This window comes from Canis lupus, chromosome 9, assembly GCF_011100685.1.
Source record: "Canis lupus familiaris isolate Mischka breed German Shepherd chromosome 9, alternate assembly UU_Cfam_GSD_1.0, whole genome shotgun sequence".
Taxonomy (NCBI): domain Eukaryota; kingdom Metazoa; phylum Chordata; class Mammalia; order Carnivora; family Canidae; genus Canis; species Canis lupus.
In genome coordinates, this window is record NC_049230.1 from 53450584 (window position 1) to 53462535 (window position 11952).

The following is an 11952-nucleotide window of genomic DNA, read 5'->3' on the forward strand; positions in this document are numbered from 1 at the left end:
TCAGCGGTTTAGCACTGCCTTCAGCCCAGGGCCTGATCCTGGAGACCCAGGATTGAGTCCCACATCAGGCTCCCTGCATGGAGCCTGCTGCTCCCTCTGCCTGTGTCTCTGCCTCTGTGTGTGTGTGTCTCGTGAATAAATAAAATCTAAAAAAAAAAAAAGACTTTTTATTTATTTTTATTTTTTATTTATGAGAGACAGAGAGGCAAAGATAGGTAGAGGAACAAGCAGGCTCCCTGTAGGGAGCCTGATGTGGGACTTGACCCTAGGACTCTAGGATCATACCCTGAACTAAGGGCAGGTGCTTAACCACTGAGCCACCCAGGCACCCCCAGTTACTTTTTTTAAAAAAGATATTTGAGAGAGAGCACACATGGGCGTGCACACAAGTAGGGGGAGCAGCAGAGGGAGAGGGAGCAGACTCCCCACTGAGCAGGGAACAGGATGTTGGGCTCAGGGACCTATCCCAGGACCCTGGGATCATGACCTGAGCCAAAAGCAGCCGCTTAACTGAGTCACTCAGGCACCCCTCAAAGAGCATTTTAAATATGCTATCTTATCTATTCCTTACAATGATCCTCTAGGAGGTTGGTATTATTTCCATTTTCAGACAAGGAAAAGCAGGGTTCAGAGCAGCTGAGTGCCCTGTACATAGTTACACATCTCCTAAGTGGCAGGAGCCCTATTTAAGCCCAGCCTGCCCAGTTCTAGCCTATGCTATTATCCACAGCACTAGGCATCTCCCTTCTTCCACTTAATACTCTATTTAAACATATCTCATTTCTCCAGGACTTAAAACCTAATGATTTCCAGGGCATAGAGCTCAAGCAATTCCTCATATCGTAACTGATCACTCTGAGGGTAGATGCACAAGGGAAGTGAGGTACATTCTCAGCTATTAATGGTGTAGGCCAGAAAACAATGCGTTGTCACTGAAGCCAGGATAGTCCAACAAAACCAAGGCCATTTGGATCCTTACCTTGAGGGGACTTTGCTACTGATTCTTTTACTACTCAATTCCCTTTCCCCCCCTTTTTTTTGGGTGGGGGGGGGGAAGCCAGGAGGAAAATCAGTTATCTTACTACCTGTGCTATTTAGGCACCATAATTGATGAACTATAAATCAGCATTGCAGACATTTGACCTCGACTCTGAATAGTTGGTGGAAACAAGGGGGAGGTGATCACTGAACCAGGATTCAGTCAAGGGTCCTGGTTTTCCAGCCAGCTCTTCCGGTCTATGACCTTGGGCAAGACCTTCAATGGCCTTGCTCCTTGGGGTACTCACCTATAAAACGCAGGGACAGACTAAACCAGTGTTTTCCAAGGAAAAATATGCAGGCATTTTTGGGAGGTGCATGGATAAATCTTTTTATGGTTATGTATATATTACATGTTTTTTACATTTATTTAAACTTTTATGTACATGTATATAATGTTTTTTAGTTACCTTCTACGCATCGCAGTTTTTCACTTACAATAGTGATTTAGTTTCCTTTTATTTATTTTTATTTTTTAAAAAAGATTTTATTTATTCATGGAGACAGAGAGAGAGGGAGGCAGAGACACAGAGGGAAAAGCAGGCTCCATGCAGGGAGCCCGACATGGGACTCGATCCCGGTATCCAGGATCACACCCTGGGCTGAAGGCAGAGCTAAACCGCTAAGCCACTGGGGCTGCCCAATTTAGTTTCCTTTTTAAAAATGTTTCAAATAAATCTAAATTTTAAAAAGATTTAGTAAGTAAATAAATGCTGAGGATTCAATGATATGGTAAAAATCATAAAAGCGGTACACAAATCATTAAACATAGTAATTATTTCCAGTGCACATTTTTGCAACTAAAATTCTCTGATAAGTTGCATAATCGAAACAGTTCACCTTGTAAATCCGAAGAGGAAGCTCTAAGTATCTTCATGACTCTACATTTATTAAAACATTATACTGAATAGAAACAGGTAAAGCCATCTGAATGCCAAGTCATCCACATACCATGTCCATACTATTAAACATAGCTACTATTGATTCTCATGGATCCAAGAAGCAGAAGTGAAGGCTCACACCACCTAGGGAGCAGGAACCTAACTTGCTTCACAGTCACCTGAGTGACCCTGCCTAGGCCCTGGAGAACACACGGGCTGGATGGAAAGTCTCTGCTGCCCACAGCAGGAAGATACAGTAATGTCACTCGAGCAGTTGAGCCCAGGGGCTGAGATGAAGTCCCAGACGGCAGTTCCTGGAGTCATGGTACACAGGAAGGAGCAAGTTCTGCTTCCCTTTATCTAAGAGGTCACAATGAGGACAGCAGTGTATCAGACTTACTGCACACTTGCTAAATGCCTGATGGCGTCCTCTGTTCATCTCCACAGCGACCTTATAAAGTATCTACTCTTCTCAGTGGGGGACTGGGAGCCCATCTGCCTGGAATTGTATCCATGGGGATAAATAAGACAACAATGTAAAGCACCCAGAATAATACTGGGCACATGGTAAGAAATAAGAACTGTTGGCTATTTCAATCTTTTATTGGATAATAATAATAATAATAATAATAATAATAATACAGAAGAGTACATAGATCATAAGTTTACAGCTCACTGAATGTCCCCACACTAAAATACTTGTATAACCAGCATCAAGATCAGGACACAGAACATTAGTGGGGCCCCAAAGTCTGCTTTGTAACCCCTTTAATCACTACCTACCCCACCTCCCAAGGGGAACCTAACTTCTAATATTAGCTATTAAAAAAAATCATTACAACCACCAATGACCTCCATTTTCCAGATGAAGAAACTAAGGCTTAAAGAAGTTAGAGAACTTGCCCAATTGCTAAGCTAGTTAAGTGGCAGAAGCAGAACATGAACTCACATGGGCTGAATCCAAAGTCTTTTTTTTTTTTTTTAATAAGATTTTTATTTTATTTGAGAGAGAGAGAGAGAGATAGTGAGAGAGAACATGAGCAGGGGTAGGGGTATAGGGAGAGGGAGAAGCAGGCTCCCCGCTGAACAGGGAGCCCAATGTGGGGCTTGATCCCAAGCCACTGAGGTCATGGTCTTAGCCGAAGGCAGATGCTTAACTGACAGGGCCACCCTAGGCACCTTGAATCCAAAGTCTTAATAAGCACTTCACTGTACAGTAGCTGCCCCCCACCCCCATCCATGGGGGATACATCCCAAGACTCTGGACACCTGAAACCACGGATGGTACCCTATGTGTATCATGTTTTTTCCTATATATACATGCCTATGATAAAGTCTAACTTACAAATTAGGTACAGTAAGAGATTAAGAATTAAAAAAACAATATAACAATACACTATAAAAAATGTTATGTGAATGTGGTGTCTCTATCAAGATGTACTGCACTTGCTCTTCTTGTGATGATGTGAGATGAGTGACAGAGAGGCTGTGAAGTACTGTTAGGCTACTATTGACCTTCTGACTATGTCAGGAGGAGATCGACTGCGATTGACCATGGGTAATTGAAAACCTGGAAAGCAAAACCACAGATTGGGGGGGGGGGGGGAACTACTGTACTACCCCCTGGGGATTTTGTGACCATCAAATGAGAGAACATATATGGACTCTTTGCTTGGCATCCAGTGCAACAGGGGCTCAATGAATGCCAGCTATTGTTGTCATTAGAGATGGGGCCCCAGCTGATCCTGCCCTATTTACTGGCATTAACCAAAACAAGGAATTCTACATGCCAATCAAATAAGGCACAGTTCTTCACAGTAGCTTTTCAGGACAGCTTCATGCCACCCACATTTGGGGAGAGTTAAATATTCCCTTCTCCGTGTTGGCAAAGCACTTTATAAACTACCACTAAATTAGAAATAAAGAGTTGGTGGTCAACTTGCATGTTACTGACAAGGGGTTATTGGGATTATTTTCTTTTTTTTTTTTTTTTTTTTTGGGGGGGGGGATTAGTTTCTGATGGGACTAGCACGTCACTAAAACAGGCCTTTTGATATATTAAATTTTTTTAAAAAGCAAAACAGAAGTTTAGATTTTAATCCTGTTATAGGGTTTTTCTGAGTCTTCGTTTTTACAGAATCACCGTTTGCTTTGGCTGTCTCCTTCATATCTCTGCTCTATGAGGACATGCATGGGGACAGCCCTGGAGTCAGAACACTTGTCATTTTGTATCCTGGTGTCTATTCTGAGTGTGAGATGCTCCTTTCCATTGTTAAGATTCTCGAGGTGTTACTTTTTCTTTTATAATAAAAAGCAAACCCCATCTTCATCCCTAAAAAAATAAAATAAAATAATAAACTACCACTAAATAATGTATCCCACCGAAAAAGTCATTGGTTATACTGTCTCCCCACTATAGGGAGGTCTCCAAATGGCTGACCTGTCTCAATCCTCAGTACCATGAAGACAAAGGTTTTATAACTGGGAACTCCAGGGCTTAGCTTTAGAGATTTCATGAACCTCTTGAAATTTACAAAACTATTTAAATATTCCTGAGGTGAGAGTCAAAGTTTTAAGAGTTTAAAAAAGGTCCATGTTCCCGGAAGTTAAAATGCAACTTCCCTAATGCAAAGCAAAGTGGTACTCCTTAAAGGTCTACTAAATTTAAAGTGGATCTAGAGAAGCCCATCTGAAGGAAAAATACTAAGATGACCAGCTGAAGCTCTAAGATGAAATGCTGCTCCAGCTGGGACCTCCACCAGGGGCCCCAAAGATGACATGTCCACTTGTTTTCTATCCTACATCCCAGCTAATTCCACCAGCACAACCTAGATCCTTTGTTCAGATTCTGATGCCTCAGAGATGGAAAGTTATCCAGCTATCTTTGTGAAGGAACCAAGTCCTTAGAATGCAGAAAATGGAGGTCCAAGAACAACTGTATATATTAACTATTTATGTGCCTCTGAGAAAATGGCTTTATTTCCCTTTGGCTCATCATTTTCAAATATAAAATGAGAATTATAACCATTGTCCTATTTCACCTGGATGTTATGAGGATGAATCCCACGATACGATGAAACCAGTTGCAAACCTGTCTTGTCTTCGAGCTTGCCCAGCATCCAGGCAGGAGGCCCTGGAGTCAGCAGATCTTCAAATAACGGCAGGCAATCTGAATCAAATCACTACTTCTATTAACACTATTCGGTCTTGCAAGTGATTTATCAGCTGGTATGAGCATAAAAGTATAGTTTATGCCTCCAAAAGAAGTACTGGCATTCTTTCCCAAGTGTCTTTATAACAAAACTCCAAAACATTTTCGAGAGGAGATTCTTTAACTGAGTAAAAGGATTACACAGAAAAGCTGAGGAGAGGGGAGTTCGAACAGATGCCTGATATAACAGAAAGCAAAAGAACCAATATGATGTGGCCAATTTTTCCCCTAGATCCAGCTAGGTAACAGCTAGGAATGTTTGAGGGCTCAAAGGAACTATTGAGATTATCTAGCTCAGAATTTCCTGAAATGTGATCTGTAGACTGTGACTTGGTTTTATGAAAAGACAGTATGAAGTTACATAACCTCAGGATATTTACAACACACATCCCAAACTCCTGTAGGACTAAATACACACAAGCATGTTAAAGGTTCTGAGAAGTCCTGCATTAAAGAAGCCAATTCTTCTTGACCCTGAAATCCCCAAACATATCTGTCCATGACCCCTTTTCCATGGAAGATCCAGGAAAACCCATAGATCAAAGTGTTGGGAATGGCCCACCCAGCCCAAGGTCAGAGAGCTACTTGTAGGAGATTCAGGTCTCCTAAATCTCACTACACCATTCTTTTAAAAAAAAAAAAAAATTTTTTTTTAGATTCATTTATTTATGATAGACATAGAGAGAGAGAGAGAGAGGCAGGGACACGGGAGGAGGGAGAAGCAGGCTCCATGCTGGAAGCCCGACGCAGGACTCGATCCCAGGACTCCAGGACTGCGCCCTGGGCCAAAGGCAGGCACCAAACCGCTGAGCCACCCAGGGATCCCTCACTACACCATTCTTACCCATTAGAAATTTCAAATAAAAACCAGAGATGATGGACTAACAATTTGGAAAAGGATGAAGTGGAAAAATAGGCATCCCAATGGCTCCTGCCAAGTACTACCATTCCAGAAGGTGGGAGCAATGTGGCCAGATATTTTCTGGAGAAACTAGGGATCTCAATTTTCATGTGAAATCATTCTAGTTTCTAAGTACTGGCACTGTGTAGGTAAAAAAAAAAAAAAAAAAAAAAAAAAAAGCATGTCTGCAGGCCCACTGTGAGTCTTCTCTAGCCCACGGGCCACCAATTTGGAACTCTGGCTTAGGCAAATTGGTATCTACAGAATAAACAGGACTTTAGAGGAAACCAAAGTCTGATACTACATATGGGCTATCAGGTATTAAAGAAAGATGAAATCTCCCATGAAAATGAGGAAAACCTGAGAAACATACAGTGGAACATACTGTGCATTTATTGTCTACTTTTCAATACTACATAGGAAGTTCAGCACTCCTATGAAAGTGGTCAGTCACATCACCAAATCCCTTTAATAAGGACTTGCTCTCTACAGGGCACTCTACTGGGTCCTAACAAAGAAAAGCTACAGGAGCAGACCAGAGATCTCCTGCAAATATTGGTTTTCTTTGAGTGTCTGAGAAAGCAAAAATGAATGTACCTTCATAAGTTAGTCCCTCCCAAAATGACTTGAGCTACTCAAACTGGGCGGGCAGGAGATAATCTCCGTGGCATACAGCTGAAACCAATGGAGCTGTCAGCACACTTGCCATGAGTCAGAAGCATCATGTATTAAGGAAGCAAAGGCAGTCTTCTCTCAGGGAGTGAACAAGAGCCAATGAACAAAGGCTTTTTCTTTTAATGGTGGATGCACATTCTCATAAAGGCAATTTTTTGTGTGTACACAGCACACATGCCAAATCATCCATTGCTTAGGCTCAGAGTATGAGACGGCAGTACTAGGGGCATTCACGGAGCAGCAAGGAAATTCTGACACACCAGCCAATGAACATTTCTCAAAAAAAAGAGCTGGTAAAGAATAGCTTCTGGGCCTACAGAACTGTCAAAAGGTTATTTCCTATTGATTCTATAGGGGCTTGGTCACAATCATTTGGGTGCTGAGCCACCACGATGCCCAACTCCAACAGCACCGATTACATTCTAACTATTTATGTGAACAGAATCCCCTGGAGTTGTTCAACGCAGAGGCACTGACTAGGTCCAGATCAAAACAGGGGCTTAAAGTCCTGAAAAGTGTTAGCAGTTAGGCAAGAGAACTTCTATTTAGGTGATGACTTGCAGACAGCTGGTCCAACCTGGGGAAAGCTACTAGGCGCACATAACACACTGTGGTGTTACACTGTCAACATGTAAATGCGCACACTACATGACAGATGCTACTGACCCACCGACAGCAGGCTTTCCGGGAACATTTTTGTTTTTAGAAAAAAAAAAAAAAATCAAACCAAACAGAACAGAGTTGTATCTACTTATCCATAATTTCTGTGAAGTCCTCTGGTAACCTAGACAGCGTAAAAGTGTGTGGGTACAGAACAGGATGACCTCGCCTGTTCTGGCTTTGAGTCCACATCTTACCCTTAATAGGATCCTGCTCTCTCTAAATGAGGAGTTTAGAGCTGACCCACCAATGACTTGGAGAACTGAACATGTTTTAATACCTAGCAGTCTTAGATCCTCATCAATGGGACTGAATCAGACCACACTTCTACATTCGTATACTTCCCTACAGGATGGTTGTATTATTTGCTTGTGCCAAGCACTATTAACTCACTGAACTTCATGCTACTAGGGAAAATTTTAAATTTTACATGACATCTTCATTGACTCCCTTTTGATCTAGGAATACCATGCTCCGAGTGAACTAATAATAACAACTGGCTCTTTTCTTGGAAAGAGTCCAAAAGATATGCAGGAAACTTCAAGATGCCAGACAAGAAGCTTAGTGGATTAGGTACTGGGCTCCACATACCAGACTTAATAGAAACTGCAGGTTCAAATCCCAGCAGGGTCAATTTGGACTCTGTTGTGATCTTCCAGATAAACTGAGCACAAGACAGCTTACTGCTCCCTGACACTCTTGAGGGTTTTCTAGACCACTGCTGGTGCTTGTGAGGTAACGTAAGGGAGGTGGTGGTGGGGAAGCTTTGCAATCACTGAAATATAGAAATACCTTGTCTTTTATTTCCAGTTACTGTAGAGAAAAAAAGCACATTTCTGCAACATGCTGTGTATACAGTGAAGTAGAAACTTTATCATCCAGATGCCCCAATAATAGGAGACCCTTTGAGGTGAGCTCTATTATTTATTTTTTTTTTTTTTTGAGGTGAGCTCTATTATAAAGCATACAACAGTTTCAATTTCTAATATCCCATTCTTGCCCAATGTGAATCTATAAATAAACCTAAAATTACCCACAAACCTGTTTTTTTTTTTTCTTTAGTTTTTAAAGGCCATCAAATCCTTGGAGATAGTATCGACCTCCAGCTGTTAATATTCAGAAGTAATACACTTACAGCACTGTCTCCATTGGGCTTATTACTGCTCCAGTCAATGGTGCATTTCAGAGCTGGGAACATTTCCAATGAAGTTTTCTTTGCTAGTAGTAAACACCACTGCTTCAACAATCCACATTAGGTCAGCATTTAACAGAGGGTCTCCCTCCCTCTTGAGCAGGTTGTCCAAGAATATGAGTTCAACCACTGGCTCAAGAGAAACAGAAAGTCTTCTCAATAGTTCAAAATTCATTTTATGTTCAACTACAGGCCTTCTGCAAACTGAGGATCTGAGCTCTTTAGGATAGTGACTATAATTCTTCCTGGATAGAGAAGGCCAACAGGTGATTGTCACATATCAGCACAAAGCGAAAGCCATTACATATTAGTAGCCAGTGAGAAACAAGGTTCAGGACCCTGTACTGTAGAGGAGAGTAGTGAAACACGCCGGCAAGCAGAGTGGTAGAAGGGGAGCTGGATGGCATGTTCATCCATTACAGCCACTGGTTAGCTCTGAAGTCTAAGTAAGATGGATACTCACTACTGTACTGGTTGACGCCTAGGCAGTAAGTTACAAGTCATCAGATAAAATTTTAGGTGGAACCACAGGTTTGGAAAGTTCTGGGATCCAATATAATGTCTATAGGAGCATCAGTATTAAAATGAAAAGTCAGTATCTGGGAAACAGGTAGGGTTCCCTCCCCTGGAATACTGGAAAGAGATGTAAAGACCATATCTTCAAGCGACCAAGTGGAGACCTTCTTCTAATACAATGAGTCCTGTGGCTTTCTGTTAGGAATCAAGCAGTAATTAGTTATGGCCCAACTTTTAAAGTGTCAGTTAGTACGCCTACAATTAAATAGGGAGAGATGATGAATATAAGATACTCAGCAGAAAAGGTTTTAAGTGTCAGAGCTAACTCGTAAGTTTTATACACAATACAAGGGCATGTTCTGCTCTAAGCACCATGCCAGAAGCCAGAGTATTTCTGGCAGGTCCAGGGAAGCCTGCAACCCCCGAAAAACCCAACTTATTTAACTCTGGCAAAATGCACGACACTGTCAGATGGTAAAGTTTCACCGTGAGGATGAGTCCATATCACCTTCTCCCCGAGGGAGGAAACTATTGCCTGTAAGGGATTTCTACATCTTGTGGACCACCCATACCTATTTAACATCTTCCTCTTCCCCTTCTCCAAAAGTAACTTCAAAACTAAAATACCCTCGAATTCCTTTCACTCCACCCTCCAAATACAGGAAGTCCAAAGACGATGTTTTCCAAGTTTTAATAGCTACAGGGCCTGGGACGGCCACTTTCTGTCTATAGTCGGGTCATCCCCGTGTGCTCCCCAGTGCCCACCCCTCGTGAAGCTCGGAAGCCCACGCTGGTTGCCCTGCAGGTCCAGCCCCGGCGCCGGGCCGAGCGACCCGGGCAAACCCTTCCCCAGCGGCTGCACCTAGGAGAGCCGCTCGACAGGCTGGGCCTGGGCCTCGCGGTGGCGCCTCATCCCTCCGCTCCTCCCGGCTCCAGGAGCCCCAAGAAAAGGCCAAGCCCGGCTGAGGCGTCAGCCCAGGCTGCCTCCCGCCCCCAGGCCCGACCCCCTCCTTCCCATCGGGCCCGGCCCAGCCCCGCCTCGGGGTCCCGTGCTCCCGCCAGCCGGCCGCGCCCGTACCTGCCGGACCCGGTGCAGGGCGTCCACGAAGCCCTCGGCTTTCATCCCCACCGGAGCGCTCTGCCCCTGCACCAGCTCCGCCATTACCGCCCCCGCCGCCGCCGCCGCCGCCGCTCGGCTCCCCAGTCCGGCCTCCAGCTCCGCTTGGGGACCCGTAGCCGGAAAGGGAAAGTCGCCCCACTTCCGGCGGAAGGGAAGCCGGGACGCTCGACGCTAGAGGAGCCGCGTCTGTGGGGCGGGGTCAGGGCACGTGATCGCGGTCCCGCCGGAAGTGGGGGCGGGGCCGCGGGGCGTGGGCGTGTCTAGCGCGGGAGGCGCTGTCCCGCCTCCAGGAACAGGTAGGTGTTCCCTGACCACGTCTGGGTCAGGCCCGTCGATGGTGTCATGGTGTCGTGACAGGCGCTGGAGACTCGGATGTGGCCCGAGGTGTCCAGCCGTCGGCTGTTGGGACACCCAGGGAGGAGTGACGTGGTTTTCCCAAGACGGCACCCAAGCAGTCCTGGTTCACCAGAAACCAGACCCCGGCAGCCCCTCCCAGGAATGGCCGTTGGTTTGGAATATTGGGATTGAGCTCTTTGAAATGGCACCGTGAGGGCCGAAGGAGGCCGGAGGGCAAGGGGTAGCACCACAAAATGTCAGTTTCCCCAACTTTGCAGAGAGTGCTGGGCCAGAGCCCCTCAGATTGCACAGAGGATGAGGACAGATGAAGTCATACCCGGGGCTGCCTGGAGACACAGCTCTGGAAGGATGCTCCCGACCGACCGACCGACCGACCGATAGCCAGCATGGTGTCCTCTTACACATTCCTTCTCAATGTTTGTAAAACTCAAGGATATGCATCAACCTTCAGGAATGGGAATGATTCTACTGACCCAATGTCGTGATGCTTGTGTTTTGAATATTTTTTTTTTTTTAGATCTGAGCTGAGTATATTAATTAATCCAAATTCTAGCTGGCTCTCCCTCTGAGTATAAATAGTGAAAACAGAGTTATTGGCCCAAACTTGAAGGCGTGTTCCAAAGTCCACAGACTGCCTAAGTAGGAAGACAAGGTTCTGATTCTCCCTCTCTTGCTAGTTGAATAACTTGGGGCAGCTCACTTATTTCTGAAGGCACAGAAGAGGAACGGGACCCACACTCAGTCAAGTCCACTGTTATATGTTCTACTAACACACTGGATTTCATCATCTTATCATTTATATGCATTTATCACAACATTTATCACAATTGATTTTATATCACTGTGCAATTATTTATTATTTGTCTCTTCCACTAGAATAAAATTAATGCTTTAGCTAGTTATAGAACTCTGGATTGTAAGGAACTCTTCTTTAAAATACTGAGGGCACATTCTCTGTCTCTAGCATCTAGTTTTTTTTTTTTTTAAGACTTATTTATTCATGAGAGACAGAGAGAGAGAGAGAGAGAGAAGCAGAGACACAGGCAGAGGGAGAAGCAAGCTCCATGCAGGAAGCCCGACGTGGGGCTCAATCCCAGGTCTCCAGGATCACACCCTGGGCCAAAGGCAGCGCCAAACCACTGAGCCACCCGGGCTGTCCTAGTTATTTGTTAAAACAACTTTATTGGGGATCCCTGGGTGGCTCAGTGGTTTAGCGCCTGCCTTCGGCCCAGGGCGTGATCCTGGAGTCCCAACATCGAGTCCCACATCAGGCTCCCCGCATGGAGCCTGCCTCTCCCTCTGCCTCTCCCTCTGCCTGTGTCTCTGCCTCTCTCTCTCTCTCTCTCTCTCTGTGTCTCTCATGAATGAATAAATAAAATATTTTTAAAAAGCTTTATTGAT

General features: G+C 44.5%; 1 protein-coding gene and 1 long non-coding RNA gene across 6 annotated transcripts in view; one reads left to right on the plus strand and one right to left on the minus strand.

The window, feature by feature from the left end:
- FUBP3 (far upstream element binding protein 3) overlaps nt 1-10327 on the minus strand; it is a 53104-nt gene extending 42777 nt beyond the window's left edge. For 3 of the 5 annotated variants that reach the window (XM_038549025.1, XM_038549028.1, XM_038549024.1), the window contains exon 1: nt 10153-10327. In XM_038549025.1, the coding sequence (XP_038404953.1) occupies nt 10153-10236 (84 nt within the window). In that variant the 5' untranslated portion in view covers nt 10237-10327. Of the gene's footprint in view, nt 1-8501; nt 8688-10152 lie in introns of all 5 variants that reach the window. The other 2 variants (XM_038549027.1, XM_038549026.1) reach the window with 2 other exon arrangements.
- A 111-nt stretch (nt 10328-10438) lies between these two features.
- On the plus strand, nt 10439-11455 carry LOC119876615. Its single transcript, XR_005364079.1, has 2 exons — nt 10439-10490; nt 10809-11455. It is a non-coding gene; the product is annotated as an uncharacterized LOC119876615 (long non-coding RNA).
- The last annotated feature ends 497 nt before the right edge of the window (nt 11456-11952 follow it).